The following is a 19714-nucleotide window of genomic DNA, read 5'->3' as shown; positions in this document are numbered from 1 at the left end:
GCTTCAGGCAGCGAGGAAGCAGTTTCTTGTTAAACTCTCCTGCATTCACGATCGCAATGCACGTTATGACCTATTTCCTCAGTGTCAGTGTTGCCTACTGACAATGCGGGGACACATTTTGAAGATTAATTGGAAAGTCAGATACAGAGAGAGGAGGAAAGACAGAAAGATATTCCGTCTTCTGGTTCACTCCCCAAGTGGCTGCAACAGCCAGACCTGAGCTGATCTGAAGCCAGGAGCCAGGAGCCAGGAGCCTCTTCTGGGTCTCCCACATGGGTGCAGGGTCCCAGTGCTTTGGGCCATCCTCCATTGCTTTCCCAGGCCACAAACAGGGAGCTGGATGGGAAATGGAGCAGCCAAGATTAGAACCGGCGCCCATATGGGATCCTGGCGCGTTCAAGGCGAGGACTTTAGCCCGACCCGACATTCAGGATTTCAAAGTGTCATCATCGTATTGAATTGAGGAGCGCTGGTAATAAAAATGGCATGTTTAGGTGGCGCGGCTCTAGCCTGTGCTCCTCCTCAGCTCTCCCTTCACTGCCGCGTTGGTTGCTCTCGGGCGGGTAATTTGCTCCGTCTGAATTTCCTGAAGAGGCTTGGGGCAACTGACAATACACACACCAGGGAACAAGTGTAAAGCACCAATACAAAGCAACACGAAAAACAGCCAGCACATGCGTTAAAAATCAACAACACTGACGTCACAGCCCTGCGCACAGCACACCAGGCGTGAGAGGAAGGCGACGGACTGCTTTCGTCACTGGAGCGCCTCGGTACCTCCCGTGAGGGCGGAGTGAGACGCGCAGACGTCATCTGGGGGCGCCCGTCCCCTCTGCGTGCCGAGTCGTTCCTGAGACGACGTGCTTTGGGGGCACCTACTGTGTTCTAAGGTCGTTTCCGCCCTGGGCTGTGAGCCCTGGTGCTGGTGTCCTGGAAAGTACGAGCCGGCGGGGCATGGCTCCGTCGTGCGTGGAGATTCTATCCTGACACCTCCGCCCCCCGGAGCATGTGGACCGTCGTGGGTCGCGGCTGTTGGCGCGGACGGCTGCAGGTGCCCCGGGTCACGCGATGGCTCCCCGGGCCACCGGCTGCGGGGTCCTGGGCCACCCACAGGCGCTGCTGCTCCGCGGACGTCGAGGTGCCCGGCCCTTAGCTTCCGATTAGCACGTAGTCACAGGTTTGGGGGGGGTTGCTGGGGTGATCATGGAGCTCTGTGGAGCTTTCTGTGTCCAGCAGGATCCCTGAGTGGCGACTCGGTAAAGAGCAGGGGGGGGCAGATAGCTGCGGGCTCCACTGGGTTTTCTGAATTCATCCAGGGGCTCCGTGGGGTGACCTTGAGAAGTCACTAATGCAGCTACCCTCTGAGCCCCGTGCACTCCTTGGTTTGTAAAGTTGTCCTGAGAGCTCACTGAGGAAGCGAGTGGTGTGACCTCGACTTCTGTGCTGGTCACTGGGTGCGTGACCTGGGCCACTTGTCACACCTCTCCGCCACTGGTTCCTCATTGGTGGAACGAGATGATGATCAATCATCCAGTGGCTTTTTGGGGACGGGATTCTCATGAATCTCAAGTGCCGGGCGAGTTTCTCAACTTTTGTTTAATTACTTCCTTTGACCACCCCCCCCCCATAGACTTGTTTGATAGTTTTGACAGTGTAGTTGCATTTGGAGAAGCTGGGGTTCTTAAAAACCACATTATCTTGTAACTGGAGAGATATGGTTCCATCAGAAAAGGCATGTATTGCCAAGAGCCAAGACTGTAAAATTGAACAATTGACTTTTCCTGAAATACCTGTGATTTGTATTGTAATTCAGTTTTAAAAAATAATGCGTTTCTGCCTTTTGAATTGGGTGGTAAAAAAATAAACAGACAAAAAGGGTTACTGGGTTTACTTTTTTTGCATAACTTCTTTTACCTATGATAGTCTATAATTATAGCTTTATTTGCAAGTTTTATGTTTCATTATCATATTAAAACAATGAAATATATAGTTTTGTCGAACAGAAAGGTTGTTTACCAAAAGCTGGTGTGATTAATTGGAATGCCCATTTTTTAGCAGTATGTAAAAAAGTAAGTGCTAAAAGAACATTTTTAATCTGGCTTATTGTACACTTTTTTCCCCCTATATGTACATTGCAAAGTAATAGAGATATGTATCTAAATCAAAACTTTGGATCTGTTGGGATCATTAAGTGTGACTAGAGCAGAGAATCCCTTGCACTCATCCCACTTTTTATTTTTCTTTTATTTCTAAGGTTTATTTTTATTAGAAAATTAGATATACAGAATGGAACAGAGACAGGAAGATATTCCATCTGCTGATTCACTCCTCAAGTGGCCGCAATGACTCGGACTACACCAATCTGAAGCCAGGAGTCAGGAGCCTCTTCCAAGTCTCCTACGCGGGTGCAGGGTCCCAAAGTTTTAGGCCATCCTCAACTGCTTTCCCAGGCCACAAGCCGGGAGCTGGATGGGAAGCAGGGTTGCCGGGATTAGAACTGGTGCCCATATGGGATTCTGGCACGTTCAAGGCGAGGACTTTAGCCGCTAGGCCATTGCACTGGGACCCACACTCATTCCACTTTTTATAACGCCTTTGGTCTCAAGCAATTTTGCTGGACAAGACATTCCCAATTCATTTATAAGTTGTAGGGAATCTAGATTTTCTGTTAATGAATGAAAATAGTCATTTCCCGATTGGAAAGATTAAATCAGGGTTTGTGTTTAGCCACATGATCACCTTAGCTGTGAAACTAATGTTTGGGAGGAAGACTGATGTAATGTATGCCTTGTTACTGAGCTCTGCGATACAGCTCTTTATTATCTGGAGAATTATCCAAAGGAAATTGTTCCAAGATGGAAAAAAAGAGTATCCTTTGAGTGTATATATTTGTTTCTTGTCATGTAACCCTTTTACTCCTAAATGTGTTTCATCCCTTTGCAGGAAAAATTTGACATGTCTCGATTTCCTGTTGAAAATATTAGAAATTTCAGTATCATTGCACATGTGGATCATGGAAAAAGTACATTAGCTGACCGGCTCCTGGAATTAACAGGTATTTTCATTTTATTACTTGATGGCAGTCGGCAATTGGGGATTACCTTTACCATGTTTTCCGGGAGTGTGGCTTTCATTTTTATGTTGTATTATCTTTTTTAAAACTAGAGAACTATCATTAAGTTTTTGTGTTTGTAGGTACCATAGATAAAACAAAAAATAATAAGCAGGTTCTTGATACGTTACAAGTGGAACGAGAAAGAGGAATTACCGTGAAAGCACAGACAGCGTCTCTTTTTTATGATTTTGAAGGAAAGCAGTACCTTTTAAATCTCATTGATACACCAGTAAGTTTAATATTAATTTTGGCTGTAATATTGAAGTCACCCTTCAACATATCCTTGTTTACTTTTTCCATTGAATGTTAACCACTTACCTTTACTTTGTATCTTCTGGATTTTCTTGTATTACCGTAAATTTTTTCCAGGTGCAGGGTTAAAAGGATAATGTTTTATTAGAGTAAATAATACTTAACATGATGTTATTCCATTAAAAAAAAACATAGCTAATATTTAGAAGTGTCAATAATTTGGTTTTTCAGGGTCATGTTGATTTTAACTATGAAGTGTCCAGGTCCCTTTCTGCTTGCCAGGGTGTTATACTGGTGGTTGATGCAAATGAGGTAGGTATTTTTAACTTTATATGTGTCATGTGCTGTGACATGCATGCTTTTGTTTTGAAACGTTTTTTTCAAAGTGCTGTATTTTGGAGAATTCTTTTGTTTTAGTAAATATGTGCAACTTTTATATAATAAATTTCTTATATGCATTGCATGCTTTTGCCATATGAATAATTACTGCATTGAAGCATTCCATGGAATTGACTAACTTATCTTTTAATTTTTTAATGGTGATCAGAGGAATTGCTTACCAGGTTTTTGTTGTTAAAGAACGATATATTATCAGTACATCTACCAAAAAAATTCAATACTACTTAGTCCGACGTTTTCATATCATACATATATATTTAAGATATACATTTAAGGCTTATTTATTTGAAAATAAGCTTTTGGAATATCTTACTAGTTTGTCACAAACCATTCAAAACTCCAAGGTGATGTTTGGCAAGCTTTACTGTCCTGTTAGGGAAGCTTATTGTTGGTCTGATAGTCATGGGCTTCGTAATGGGTGTTGCATGACTGGATTGGGAGTCTCTGAAGTCTTGGGGGGTCCATGTTTCATCTTTGTGTCTTTGATACTTGATAGTTTCTGGCACAGAATCCTGAAGAGAGGAGTTATTATAAGACGCAAGGCGGAAGTACAGGTCCTCTAGCTTGTCTTGTATTTCTGTTCCAGTGTCCCTGTCATACTTGGGGACAGGCTTTCCCTTGACGTGTTTACTGCTTTACCATAGATCATCTTCACCTAGAGTCCTAGGACATAGCTGGAAAGATAAGTAGGAAGGGCAGCCATTGACATTTTATCTAATTTTATCATTAGAGTGACACAAAGCGACACTTGTGATGATGAAGATGTATGGATCAGTCTTGAACTACTTAGAGTGATCATCTCGGCATCTTCTGTCTTGGTATTTCCAGGGTATTCAAGCCCAAACTGTGGCAAACTTCTTTCTTGCCTTTGAAGCACAACTGGCGATAATCCCAGTTATAAACAAGGTAATTTTAATAACAAAATGTTTGTTGTTATGCAAATAAATTTATACAAATTTTTTATACAAATTTAGCAATTAAGATGTACTGTCTCAGACATCTATTAAATACGTTGGTGGGAATGAAAACATTAGATGTACTATCTTTCATTTTGAGTAGTCTTTTTTTAGTTTTTTTTTGTTAAGGTTTATTTATTTTTGTTGGAAAGGCAGATTTATAGAGAGAAGGAGAGATAAAGATCTTCCATCTGATTACTCCCCAAATGCTGCGACAGCTGGAGATGAGCTGATCCAAAGCTGGGAGTCAGGAGATTTCTGTGGATCTCCCACGCGGGTGCAGGGTCCTAAGGCCTTGGGCCATCCTCCAGACAGGGAGCTGGATGGAAAGTGGAGCAGCCGGGACGCGAACTGGTGCCCATATGGTATTACAGCACATGCAAGGTGTGCATTTAGCTACTGAGCCGTCATGCCAGGCCCATTTATTAGAAATGTGTAGCTATTTATGAAATATATTGGTGGGATTTTTCTTTTTTTGATTTCAAATTATACAATTGCAACTCAGACTCATATACCGTAGCAAATTGTTGAGAAGATTGTCCTCTAAATTCTGTGGGGTGATGGAGAGCCTTATCCGTAGGATGGGGATACAGTGCACCAAAGTGTCTGTCTTCTGAATTGTTCATAGGGATGAAAAGGTTCTAATAGGAAGCAATAGAGCTTAGAGGATTACTGCCAATGCACAACTGTTCATTTTAAAATTATCTTTTCCTTGTTATAATTCTTTTTTTTTTTAAAGATTTATTCATTTTTATTGGAAAGCCGGATATACAGAGAGGAGGAGAGACAGAGAGGAAGATCTTCCGTCCGATGATTCACTCCCCAAGTGAGCCGCAACGGCCGGTGCTGCGCCGATCTGAAGCCGGGAACCTGGAACCTCTTCCGGGTCTCCCACGCAGGTGCAGTGTCCCAATGCATTGGGCCGTCCTCAACTGCTTTCCCAGGCCACAAGCAGGGAGCTGGATGGGAAGTGGAGCTGCCGGGATTAGAACCGGCGCCCATATGGGATCCCGGGGCTTTCAAGGCGAGGACTTTAGCCGCTAGGCCACGCCGCCGGGCCCCTTCCTTGTTATAATTCTTACAGTTGAAGCATAAAAGAACAAAGTTGCTGTTGGATAGAACAGCTTGTTGTGAGACATGAAATTAGGCTTAACTTAATTTTTAAAATCTGTTCACGTGGTACGCTTTGATAAAGTGCTGTTGAACCCTTCTGTTTCCTAGGTAGCTAACCACTTTTAAATTTTTTCATGTTCTGCTCCCTGACTTCAAATTTTCAGTGAAATCATACTTAAAGTAGTATTGCTTATCATATAGATTATTTTAGTACTTTCGAAAAATATGTAGTGGGGTCAGTTAAAGCAGTTAAGCTTTTAGTTGTCTCCAAATACTGTTAATATGTGATACATTTAATTTTGATTATACTAGCACATAATGGATTTGTTGTGACTATTTTTTAAAGATAGATCTGAAGAATGCTGATCCTGAAAGGGTTGAAAAACAAATTGAAAAAGTGTTTGATATTCCAAGAAATGAATGTATTAAGGTAAAATATCATTTTTGGAAGCCTATTAATTTTATTTTAAAAAGATCTCAGATAATTGGCTTACGGATGCTTTGTTGTTGGTCCCTGCCCCTCCCCCCCAGTGGTGTTTTCTAGTGCACCATTGTATAGTTTTAAAATATTTTTACTGTAACTTCATTTGATCCTCCCTAGAAACTCCAAAGTTTCATCAATTGACTAAGTGCATAGATTTAGTTAGCCAGTGTTTCTAAACTGAAAACAGGGTTGAAAATATAGTATCATTTTTCATCATTTGGTCTCATTGAAAATACTCTCTTTGAAGAGTAGGGTTCAACTATTTCCATGGTGTTTGAATATAGTGTTGTTGGAATTGACAACTGTTTTGTAAAAAAGCTAGTAATAGAAATGCTAGCGTGAATATTTGCTTCCAAATGTTTTACTGCTTAAGTGGCTATGGCCAAATTGCTGTGCTACGTAGTGATATAGTGGTATGTCAGGGCAGCTCTGTCATGCCTTGCTCTCCTCTCATCCATTCTTGGAAAGAACAAGTTTCAGGTGGTGAAGTTATTTATCTGTTTATAAGCGTGGACATGATGATTATATACAACTTAGTAATTGGTGAATAAAGTCTTTTTACTTGAATGTATATATACAATTTACTTTCTATTACAAAGAGAGGTCCTTTATAAAAAAAAAGTCAACCATTGTATAGCTTGGATTGTGTTACCTTTAAATACAATCAGAAACTTTGACTTTAATCTTCACAAACTTAACTGACTTACTTGGTGTATTCCAGCTGGTCTGGTGGAGTGTTTGCTGGGGAGGCAGACAGTCAGTAAGTGAACAGGATTAATGAATAGGACATATAACGTCAAGGAAATTCAGCAGCAAATGTTCTGCATGAAGTATCAGAATTAGCAATGGATGGGGAAAGCCTTGTTGGGAGAGTTGCTGTAACAGAGAAACAAGGACAGCTGTAGTATTGAGCTGTTACAGTTCCTTCACCTAAATTATAAATTGTAAGTCACCAGGATGAAAGGTATATTGTCTAAATGCTTTTTACCCCACATGTGATTTTTAGATTTCTGCTAAACTTGGAACAAATGTTGAAAGTATTCTTCAAGCAGTTATTGAGAGAATACCTCCGTAAGTAGTCTTGCTATTTTTACATTATTCATGTATAGTTCATAGTTCAAAGGCTATCCGTTTGACCTGCTAGTAGTTTATATGGCAAATAATCTGGCAGTGAAAATATTCTATTTGCTGTTGGTGATATGCAGATGGGAAATATGGTATAGTAGAGGAAGCTACAAGAACGAGTCTGCTCATCTTGATAATCAGTAAAGAAACTTGACTTTATCGGCAGCTAGTTGTCTTCGCTCTGTGTAAACAGATACATTCATAACTAAGTAAAATGGTTACTGATACAAATCTGAGGCAGAGCTAAATCATTTATGTTCCGTTTATTAAATGCTTCTTTTATTTTGGTTGTTGTATATGGACCTTTCTGAAAAATTAGAATAAACCTGATATCTAGTTGAAACTTAGGCATTGTGTTGTCTAAATGCAGAATATGTTTATTTTTATTTATATATAGTCCTAAAGTACAACGCAAAAATCCTCTGAAGGCTTTGGTGTTTGACTCCACCTTTGACCGGTATAGAGGTGTGATAGCCAGTGTAGCGTTATTTGACGGAATAGTTTCCAAAGGAGATAAGATTGTATCTGCCCACACTCAGAAGACATACGAAGTTAATGAAGTTGGAGTTTTGAATCCTAGTGAGCGCTCAACACAGAAACTGTAAGTAATCTGCAAAAGTAACAAAGTACTTTTGTATATGTTTCCATTTCTGCTTATTTCTCAACTTGGTGTGCTTATTAGCGTGATCCTAATTTTGTAACTAAAAACAGCAACCAAAAATCCTGATTATTTGATGTAACTGAAAATGCCTTGTCTAAAGAAATCTTTTGTGTAAAGAATGGAGACTTCTGTGCCTATCAAATATAATTGACTGCATTTTTCATGACTAATTACAGTTGTATGAACTATTGCATATTGGGTGTTAAAGTATCTGACAGGACAGTGAAAGTTTCCTCAACCTTTTGTAAACTGCGCCTTTGCAGTGTCTACTCCTTGTGAGATCCTGAGGAGGCATGGCTCGAGCATGGAGTTTGAGCTTTCTGTTGTCCTGTTCTTCATCTGTAGAAATCAGCATACTGAACTAGATGACTGTGTTCATCACATTTGAGGATGGAAGTGGATCTAAAGGCAGCGTTATGTTTACCTTTTCGAGTCCGAGATAAATTTGATTTGGAGTATTGCTGAAATTTGTCCGCAATCTGCTGTGTGTTTTGAACATTATCATATCTTTTCTTGTAACTTCATTCGAATCATAAATTAGTTTATTCTGTATAATGTCATTCTTTTGAAACAAAGCTAAAAGTAAAATGTTGGAATTAAAGTTTATTGAGTGTATTTTTCTTGCTTGACATTTGTGGCACAGTTGATGGTAAAATGGACCCTTGGTGTGTGCTGTGCCTTTAGTTGCTGTGTGTTTACATTATGCTATCACAGCCGTCTAATTCGAAAAGGCGAGCAGAGTCTATATATCCTTATGATGCCAAAGTCTTTGGTAATGGGGTTTAGAGGCATAGGCTTTTTTTTTTTTTTTTTTTTGTGGATAAGCCTTAAAATTTGAGAACCCATATGGACCTCTTGTTTTTAGTCTCATGCGGTTTTTGTTTATAAAGTATGCAATAGTTTCCTGAAAGGTAGTTTTAATTATTAATTTGCACGTGAAACATTGAAAAAGTAAATGTTTGCATGTAATAATTTTATTTAGCTATGCAGGACAGGTGGGCTATCTGATTGCTGGGATGAGAACTGTCAGTGAAGCGCAAGTGGGAGACACACTGTATTTACATAGACAACCAGTGGAGCCCTTGCCTGGGTTTAAAGCAGCGAAACCAATGGTATTTGCAGGTGAGGAGTTCACATATTCCAAGGCTGAGGGCCAAGATACTTCTAAACTAAAAGTCTGTCTTAACAATGAAAGAAAAATTACTAGAAGATAAATACACATTCTTCCTTTTGTTTTTACTGCTAATGCCATTAGATGGTTTCATTTGGTTGTGTCTTTTGTATGTTATATGTGTCAGTTTATAATTTCATATGTATGAAACAGTTTCACATGGTAGATCATATAGGATTACTTAAGAAATGAACTCTTTAGAATCTGTTCCTGAGAGCAATTGAATCCATTTCTGAGAGTAATACGAATTTCCTTCCTTCTTTATGGAATTGGTCCATTATTATATTTGAAACATTTTCCTAAATAGGATGTCTCCACTACACATTATCAATAGACTTAGAATACAGGAATATCAGTAGAGACCCTCCAGCAAGAGCTGACCTTTCATATTATACTAGTGTAGCTATCACAGTACATAATACTGTTTCACATATGTATATTACAGATATTTGCAGAAGGAAGAGCTTGGTGAATTTCACCAAGCTACTCTGTGTGAATGGAATCAAGCCCTGGTTTTCTCTCTAGAGACCCTCTCATTGGGAGTCAGATGTTTGAATTTAGGGGACATTGAGGATGATGGGCTTGAAAGAGTGCAGATAAAAGAATAGTAGTAACTCCTGTCACTGGATTGCAATAAGTACAGTTTTATGTTTGGTTTCCTTTTGGTTTCTGTGTTTATTTACTATGATTACACCTGTGATTGTAAAATGTAAAGGTTCTGAAATAAATGCAGTGTATTTTCTTAATAGGCCTGCTTCCCATGGTATATTGAATTTTTATCCCTTGTACTTTTTACAAAACCATAAAAGCATTGTTTAAAACATGAATCCAGTTCTATACTAAGGCTTATGATGTACATAATACTTGGAAACCTAGAACTCAATATGCATTTTTTCAGCAAGCCAGTATTTTATCAGCAAATACAGGCAAATAAATCAAAAAGAAAATGATTAAAGATTAAGATTTATATATTTTCTTTTGAAAGGCAGATTACAGAGAGAATAGAGACAGAGAGAAAAAGATCTTCTATACACTGCTTCACTCTCCAATGAGCACAATGGCTGGAACTGAACCAAACTGAAACCAGGAGCTAAGAGCTTCTTCTGGGTCTCCCACGTTGGTGCAAAGGCCCAAAGATGTGAGGCATCCTTCACTGCCTTCCCAGTCCAAAGGCAGGGAGCTGGACCAGATGTGGAGCAACTGGGACACAAATTGGTGCCCATATGGGGTGCCAGCACTGGCAGGCTGAGGGTTAGCCTGTTGAGCCACTGCACTGGCCTTAGATGAGGAACTTAGCAATGTTACATATTAGGCTTTGTCTGGAGGCAGATTATCATGTGTTAAATAGAAATATTGTGTTCATAGGAATGTATCCTGTAGACCAATCTGAGTATAATAACCTGAAGAGTGCTGTAGAAAAGTTGACCTTAAATGACTCCAGTGTAACAGTTCATCGAGATAGTAGTCTTGCTCTGGGTGCTGGCTGGAGGTAAGATTTATTCATATAGGAGAGTAGCATTTTTTTATTATTAAATTTATTCATTAATTACATTGTGTTGTAATTACATAGAATCTGGGAGAGAGTAGCATTTTTATAGGAAAAGTTTAAATAATGGATTATTGGACATTTCTGTTGCATACTCATTACTGTACATACTGCCTTTCACATTATGGCTTCACATTTTACATTTCCTAGTGATTGAAAACATGTTTATTAGAAGATTTGAATCTAATTTAATAGAATTATGTAAGCATTTAATTATGAAAATTTCTCAATGACTCTTGGTTCACCATTCTTTTGCAAAATAACAATATTTGTATCACAGAAAATAAAGCCCCTGGAACATAAACTTTTTGCGGAATGGGTTTCTCTTCCAGGTTGGGCTTCCTTGGGCTTCTGCATATGGAAGTTTTTAACCAGCGTCTAGAGCAAGAATACAATGCGTCAGTTATTTTAACAACCCCTACTGTCCCATATAAAGCTGTTCTTTCTTCAGCAAAATTGATAAAGGTCTGTAACATTCAGTACTGTTTTACATCAGCATAAAAGGGAAACAGCAAATGTGGATGTGCAGAATGTCAGAGAAACTGAATATGGCATCTAATAGCTATGGAAGCTACTCTAATATTAATAAAAGCTGAATTACGTTATTAATGACAGAGAACCTTTTTGAAAATAATTTAGGAAAATTTTTCTTAACCTGATATAATCTATAATAGGTGAAATATTTTGGCTATATGTAATTTTAGATTTCAAGTTAATGATAAAAATATTGTATACCATCTAATTTTCTGTCCATTTTAGACATTAACCTTGGTGTTTTAAAATCTTTTTCAGGAAGATTAAATATTAAGCTAATTACAATGCTTTAAAAGGGTCACATTACATCATATAGTTATGTTATACTTTAAATTGCCCAAGAAATGGGCCAGGAAATGTTAATAACCAGGATATGTTAATAATAGCAATTGACTACTATTATGAAATGTTTACAGTCAGCTTTTAAAATACAAAATATGTTGAGGTAATATTCTAATTTTTAGGAATTATTCTATGTTTTTATTGCAATGTATTCAATAACAGTGTATTCCGTAATAAATTGTACATGAAAAGCAAATTTCTAAAAGTCATGATAATTACATTAAGGTTCCTTTTTAACTCATATTTCTCTAATTTTCAGGAACATAGAGAAAAAGAGATAACAATCATCAATCCTGCACAATTCCCTGACAAATCAAAAGTCACAGAATATTTGGAGCCAGTAGTTTTGGGGACCATCATCACACCAGATGAATACACAAGAGAAATAATGATGCTTTGCCAGGTGGAAATGCCATACAGTTAAAGCAGCTGTAGTTCACTCCTTTGAAATGGTGATCCCCAGCTCAGGTTTTGACAGGTTTTGCTGTGCTAAGCTTAATTAATTTAATAAGATTTTATATAAATCTTTATGTAAGTTATAGTGGTACATTGTAAAGTTTGTGAAAAGTAGGATTAAAAGATGTTTGTGCAAAACTTTCAAAATATGGCTTTTAGTGATATGCATTTTCCACAAACTTTTTGAAGGCCTTTTGCATGTATCAATTTTAAATTTTTGAACTACCTTCATAATGTGATAGAGATATATATACTTTTTAAACTGCTTTATTTTATTTAAGGATTTATGTATTTGTTTGCAACAGTGATGGGAAAGGGAAAGACAGAAAGAGATTGAGGGAAAGAGAGATAGTTTTCCATTTGTTGATTTGCCTACGGAATGACTGCAGTACCAGGGCTGGGCCGGGCCAGAGCCAGGAGCCAAGAATCAGGTCAGGCTCTCACATGGTGGCAGGGGCCCATGTACTTGGCCACCCTCCACCACCTTAGAGGCATGTTACCAAGGAGTTGCACCTGAAGCAGAGCGCTTGTGATTTGAATCTGCAGTCTGTAGCACTAACCCTAAACTAGTCTCATTTTAAAGTTGTAGACAGAATTTTTGATTTTTTTTAATCTAAGAAATTGAGTTTGCTGTCCAAAGGGAATTTATACTAAGTTAGCTGAAGTAGCAAAAGTTTTTTTGTTTTTCTGGTTTTTTTTCCCCCTTTTGAGCACTTGAATGTGGTTGTAAAGATAATTATAATACTTGGGAATCAGACTGTGAGATATTTACTACTTTAGTTCTTGCCACATTTCAGTAAGTGATTTTATCTACAAATTGTAATTTACCATATTCTTCAAAAAGTATCTATTTGAGGTGCTATACATGCTGGAAAATATGTTAAATGGTGACTAAGGAACTTGAGAGTTTTAATTCTTTAAGACTTTGTTTAAAAATTTTTTGTTCAGTCCATTTTTCTGAACCATAATTTATATGCAGAACAGGAAATTATGGTTTGGTTTATTTATAGTTACATTTGATTAACCTTTAACTGAAATAATATAATTTAAAAAAGGTAAAGATAAAAAATGGTAAAACAGATTCAAGCTTTGGAGGCAAACATAATAATTGATATGCAAAATGGTTCTTGCTGTTGTATTACTAGTGTCTAAGTCTTCATTGACAGTAAAAGAAATTTTCCTTTACTTTTTACTTTTGTGTACATTTCTCATTAGGATTTGCTACGTGGAAATATAAACCTGTGTATATAAAATTACTTTAAATAAGTGTTTGAATTGGTTATCATTAAACACATTTTCCATTTCCGTTTTTAGGCTCGAAGAGCTGTTCAGAAGAATATGATGTTTATAGATCAAAACAGAGTGATGTTGAAGTATCTCTTCCCTTTGAATGAAATCGTGGTAGATTTCTATGACTCTCTGAAGTCTCTGTCTTCTGGATATGCTAGGTAAAATGATATAAACTATCAAGAGGATGCTAATGGTTCAGTTCATCAATAATCTCAGAGCTGTTGAAGGTAGTTTAGAATCATACCCTAAGGTTAGAAAGGCCTGGAACAACCTTATAGGTATTAAAGAATATGTAGTTTGTCTATAGGAGAAGCAGTTGCTTCAGTTCATTATCCAATTATGTTGTTTTTAATGAAAAATACCTCGTGCCCTTTTCATGAAAAGAGCTGCATTCCTCACTCCCTTGTTGTCAGTTGAGAGCTATGCGTACAGCTGCATGTTTAACCTTGCAGTTTGTCGCCAGTGTTTCATTCACGTAGCTCAGGTGAGTGGCTCAAGTTAGTTGGGTCCCTGCCACGCATGTGGAAAACCCAAATCTAGTTTCAGTGTGGTCCAGCCACATCTGTTGTAGCCATTTAAAATTAAAAGATCTTCACTTGGTTTCAAAAACTTTGAAATCAAAGGCTTTCTTCAAAGTTTATTTTTCAATTTAAAAGGGAGAGAAAGAAGTAAAGAGGCACACACATACATCTTCAGTCTGCTTATTCAGTCCTCAGAGTCCCACAACAGCCACTGTGGATCAGCCAAAGACGGAAGCATGAAGCCAGCCCAGGGGCATGGCAGGGACCCAGCTAGGGAGCTGGGAAACCTGGCATTCTGATACGGGAATGGGGATCAATCCTAAGTGGCATCTTAACCGTATGTCATGCTCTTTCCCTGTCATCTTCTAGTACAGAGCCTTTAATAATGCTTAAACCACTCTTGGTCCTCAAGACTGCATCCGTGTGTCCTTTTGGAGTTAGAAATGTGTACACCATTAGAACAGAAATTAGATTTCAGTGTGCTGGTTTTGAAACACACCCTCTATAAAATTATTTATTTTTGAAAAATGTGCTTTCCATAGAGCATAAAGGAGCATTTGGTGCTGTAAATAGCATCATGATAAGGGACTAGATGTGTTTTATTATCTCTTTGTATTTTGCATAGTACCTAATGAAGCAAGGATTTTTAACAACTATTTTGGTAATAATTAGAATGAAAATTTTCAAAAAATTTCATGTATTCACAATTCCAGGCAGTAGCTGTTAAAATTAAGATAATAGGAGTGTTGCCCAGGATTGGAACGACTTCAAAGGTTCATTAAAATCTTTTCTTGTTAAACGTCAGTTTTGTAAATTAAGCATTTAAACTTACCTATTTTGATTATGTTGCTAATAGGAATGGCTGAAACTAGGTGCTTTCATGTGCCAAGATAGGCTCTGTTTGAAACACGTAAGCACTAGCTGTTGCTTTAAATGCTTTACATGTACCTTTTACTTGTCAAGAAGTCCTGTGAAGGTGCCACCCAAAGGGCTTTACAGGAAATCCCAGTCCATTAATGGTTGTGTATCCGTGTCAAAGCATTTGTATACACATAGACACTGTCTGTGAATGGCGCCTTCACATTTGGCATCATCTGGAACCCACCTGCTGTTGGCAACATGGGAAAGGGGCTGTTTGTCTTCAGTGATGCTTTTCCCTGCTTTGGTTTAACCACTTTGTTCTTCCTTCTTTAGACCTATTGACCCTGATTATGTCTTCTATTTCAGAAAAGTAACGAGATGAATAAGTTTATTCTTTGAAGTAGATGTTCAGATCCATTTACATGAAATTATGTATATGACATTTTGATAATGAAGTTAGCTGATTTTCAGTGAGGATTTGAAAGGAATGGAAGGAAGACATTTTGTAAATAAACATTGCAATCTTCTCAGAAGTATGTTTATTACCTGCACTTTTTTCCCCTTGTTAGTTTTGATTATGAAGATGCTGGTTACCAGACTGCAGAACTTGTTAAAATGGATATCCTGTTGAATGGAAATCTTGTGGAGGAGCTAGTGACGGTTGTGCACAAGTAAGCTGAGTACATGTGAATCACGGACTGTCAGTCATCACTGTGGTAGTCTTTCTATATTGTTGTTTGACAAGCTAGATTTTAAACATTATTCAATTTTTTTTGTCCCACATTTATCTGACAAGGAAGGATAGAAATGCAGTAGCTAGAAAAGTGTCAGGGAGAAAGCTTGCTCTTAACAGATAAAACTAAAGTACATCTTCTGGGCTGGATGTAGCTTTAATAACAAAAAGAAAATGTTCAAAAGAAAATGATAGACCCACATGCTCAAGAAATGGCAAGTTGGTTAAGAAACATCACAGGGCAGTCATTTTATTGAGCAATTAAAACTATTATGGACTAGTTAAAAAGTATTTAAACATGAGTGTAGGCTTTATATACATTTTAATTTTAAAAATTTTATATGCAAAAGAATGACTAAAAGAATATACTTTAAGACTTTCCAAAATGCTTACTAACTGATTTTCAACAGTTGAGGGTATGAGGAATGGTTGTTATTCTTTAACATATTTATTTCTAAATTTTCTGTAATCTAGAGTATATTAAAGTTTTAGAATCAAAAGGCATCTGTGATCAGAGAATAAAGTGTTTACAAGTTCCATTTGACTCTGCCTAATAAACCACTATCAATTAATCATGCACATGCATTAGAATATAAATTTGTAATTTTTTCTGATTCAGAGACAAGGCATACTCTGTTGGCAAAACCATATGTGAACGTCTCAAGGATTCTCTTCCTAGACAGCTATTTGAGATAGCAATTCAAGCTGCGATCGGAAGTAAAATCATTGCAAGAGAAACGTGAGTTGAAATTCATTTTTGTGCCTGGGCAAGTTTGAGAAATGACATACCTACAAAACTAGAGTACCAAAAATTTAATTAATATCAGCATACGATTTTAATTTAGCTTATAGAAGCAGTATGATAGAACTGCCAGTGCCGCTGATTTAAGTATCTGTAGTTTACATTTGCCATATTTTTATTGGATGGCTAATTAGAACTTCCTTCTGAGTTAGGCATTTATGTGTGGTGTTAGCCCTTGAGGTACATCATAGCTAACAGAAGCTCAAACTGAAAGGGTACATCTCCAAAAGAAAAAATTAGGGAAGATATCACTTTTCCAGGGACGGAAATTGTCAGATAGGCATGCTAATAGTGTGTTAGCCTTTGCATTGTAGCTCAGGGACCTCATATGGATTCCAGTATACATGGAAAGAAGATAGGCTAATTACTCTTACCTTCTTTTTTTTGTGAAATGCATGAATCAGAACTAAATAAGGTACTTAGCAGGAAACAAGTTCAAGAAGTATATAGTAGTACTACTTTCCTTCATGATATTAAGGCATCTATTAACTCAGTTATGAGTCGGAAATTGCTGTTAAATCTAGCTGATTTAGTAGTGGGGAAATATGACCATCATTTTCATATAGATGAGATAAATTGAGGGCCATTGTTGCCAATGAATTTCATTCAACACTGTTTTGGTTCAGGTATTCTATTTATTAATACCCAAAGATTAAGCTGAATGGAGTTGATAACCAGGGATTGTTCTGGAAAGTACAACTTAAAATGTAGCAATTGTTGTGACATTAAGTGTAATAAAGGAGAGAATAACTTTAAGGAAAAAAAAGATAATTAAAAAAATACAGCATTTAGCAGAATGTAGAAATTTCTCCAGTTTGAGTAATGACATGGATACATTAAAATTTATCATGAGATGGATTTCATAAAAGACAGTCTTGTATATATTCTTCATCTATATTCTAGGCATTCTTCCAAATTTAGGAGTAATTAGTCATTAATGTTTCCTGTTGTAGTAGCAGTAGTATTTTTAGGTTGAGCCTAAAATATCCTTACATGATTCTTGTAATCATGGTCATACCATATTCCTATTTGGACTACCAGACCCTACTGCTGCAAATGTTGACTGTTTTTGTTGAACTTGTTTTTTATATTGAAATATAAGAACATTTGTGCTGTATTAATTATTTCTTCACAGCAATTATATATAGGTGATGACACTGTAAATAAAATCCTTTAGTAAAAGGGACATTGTTTTTGTCCATAAAGCACTTTTAAACAGCGTAATGAATTTATGTACTTAAACAGAATTTCCTCTTTTACAGTGTGAAACCCTATAGAAAAAACGTTTTGGCAAAATGTGTATGTATCGAGCTCTTTGTATTTTACCTTTTATTTCATCTGTTTTTCTAAGTTTAAAACTGTGTATTAGTTCCTGTTGTTGATTTTTATGCACCCTTTTCAAAAAGGTGAATTTCAGTTTGACTATGATTACTTTTCTATTTTTACTATGTTCTTAAATATTTCTAGTTATTTCTAAGACCTGGGTAACTTTCTTATGTAATATAAACATTTTGAAGATAGAAGTTATGTCTTCTGTCTGGAAGAATGTAAAATCTACCTCCTGTATTTTAGCTGATTTGCTTTCTCAGTTAGGAAAACTTATTCTTGATTCTGCTATTTTTGAGAACTGAATCACTTCTAAATGTTTATTATGTTTAATTTCTCATGCATTTATGCTGTTGTGATCACGGGTTTCTTTTAAAGGCTAACTTTATAATCCAACATTCCAAGCCTGACTCACTGAGATTAGCAGTTCTTGCTTGACATGTATCTTTGCCGATGTTAATTCCCATCTCCTTAAAATAAGCCTTAACGTAAGAATGTAAGGAAATCAGATTTTTAGGGAAGGTTCTGTCGTCACTTTGGAGATGCCTAGCTCTTATAGGTGCTTAGCACTGTATAGTTGTCTGTCTGTGGAGTTTTTGACTTACTTTTTAAAAAAAATTTTTTTTCAGTATGGTGGTGATATTACCCGAAAAATGAAACTTTTAAGGAGACAAGCAGAAGGAAAGAAAAAATTGAGGAAAATTGGCAACATTGAAGTTCCAAAAGATGCTTTTATAAAAGTTCTGAAAACACAACCTGATAAGTAATAAGTGGGAAATAAAAGATTTCTTATAAATTAAAAATGTCTAATTTTTGTGACAATGTGTTTTAACAATGTAACATTGAAAATTATAAAACTTTCATTACTTTCAGGGTTTTCAGATGTAAATAAAAGGAATGGTGATTTGCTAACAGCCAGGTTTCTAAAACCAAACTCTCTACTCTACTGTTTGCGTTCCATTAACCCATTAGCAAGGTGACGTTAACCAAATAACTTTTGTTACCTCTTTAATAAAATCAGGATTATACCTCTACTTCTGTAGGTTATAAAGATTCAGTGATGCTATACTATCGTGTAGTTAGCACTCGGTGTACTGCAACTTTTCTTTGTGCATTTTTTTAGATAATAAATGATACCATATTTAATATTCCATCAAGCTTCATGGTTTGCCATTGGCAGCATCTGTTACTAATGAAAGCTTAATTGTACACATTTCATAATGAAGAACACTGTAGTTTATAGTAGTAAGCCTAGTGAGGATCACACAGCCGGTAAGTACTTCAATTAATATCCAAGCTCTTAAATCCCTGTCTAGTCTGGGCATATAGATGGTATTATAACAGGACAAATAATTTAGCTGCTGATTTTATGACTTCTACCTTGAGTGAACTAAAGGAAGAAGATTTTCGGGATTAAGACCACCACCAGCGAAGAAACACTGAGATCATTACGTTATCAGAATCTTTTTATATTCATAGCAGTGGAAAAATGGAAGTGTTTATGAAGCTGGAAATACCACATCACAGAGTGTTCTGCTGTCCTATTACTGCCCAGGGAAAGTTACAAGTTGCTACATGGCACATAACATAAACTAAACATATGCTGTTTAGTGTTTGTGCTTGTTAAATTCAGATATAATCTCTTCATCTATAACTTAAGGAAAATAACAAAAAAATTCCACATCACTTGAGCAGAAGCATCCTTTCCTTGGTACTTTTCCAGACAGTTGTCTTCTGTCTTCCCCCCCAAAACATGACATTTCTCAAAATTTTAGCAAGCAACAAAAAGGTTTAGGGGCAGGCTTTGGGCTATAGGTGTAAATCGTGTCGTCCCATGTTGGAGTACATGTGTCTGATACCCAGCTGCACCCCTGACCCAGCCTCCTGCTTACAGACACAGGGAGGAACTGGGGTAATACCTCAAGTGATTAGGTTCCTGCCATGGAGTGGGAAACAAGGACGAGTTCCCAGCTTCGGCCACCTCTACCCATTCTGGACATTTGGGAAAGTGAACCAGTGTGCTCACT

At 37.2% G+C, this 19714-nt stretch overlaps 1 protein-coding gene across 1 annotated transcript; it reads left to right on the top strand.

Moving 5' to 3' along the window:
• Nucleotides 1-906: 906 nt before the first annotated feature.
• GUF1 (GTP binding elongation factor GUF1) lies at nt 907-18725 on the top strand. The gene is made up of 17 exons (XM_058670147.1): nt 907-1138; nt 2944-3055; nt 3196-3344; nt 3599-3679; nt 4595-4672; nt 6182-6265; nt 7326-7390; nt 7842-8045; nt 9088-9227; nt 10642-10765; nt 11155-11287; nt 11958-12101; nt 13469-13602; nt 15396-15497; nt 16179-16298; nt 17624-17660; nt 18317-18725. The coding sequence occupies exons 1-17, from the start codon at nt 1007-1009 to the stop codon at nt 18452-18454; spliced, it is 1977 nt and encodes a 658-aa protein (XP_058526130.1). The 5' UTR covers nt 907-1006; the 3' UTR covers nt 18455-18725.
• The last annotated feature ends 989 nt before the right edge of the window (nt 18726-19714 follow it).

The sequence above is a fragment of the Ochotona princeps genome, chromosome 11 (genome assembly GCF_030435755.1).
Source record: "Ochotona princeps isolate mOchPri1 chromosome 11, mOchPri1.hap1, whole genome shotgun sequence".
Lineage (NCBI taxonomy): Eukaryota > Metazoa > Chordata > Mammalia > Lagomorpha > Ochotonidae > Ochotona > Ochotona princeps.
This window is presented reverse-complemented; position numbering and strand designations above follow the sequence as displayed.

Excerpts from the sequence above, each read along its gene's own strand:
- GUF1 (XM_058670147.1), top strand. The coding sequence starts at position 1,007 with ATGTGGACCGTCGTGGGTCGCGGCTGTTGGCGCGGACGGCTGCAGGTG. Across the intron at positions 3,345-3,598 it reads TAAATCTCATTGATACACCA|GGTCATGTTGATTTTAACTA; the intron begins GTAAGTTTAATA and ends TTGGTTTTTCAG. Across the intron at positions 11,288-11,957 it reads CTTCAGCAAAATTGATAAAG|GAACATAGAGAAAAAGAGAT; the intron begins GTCTGTAACATT and ends TCTAATTTTCAG.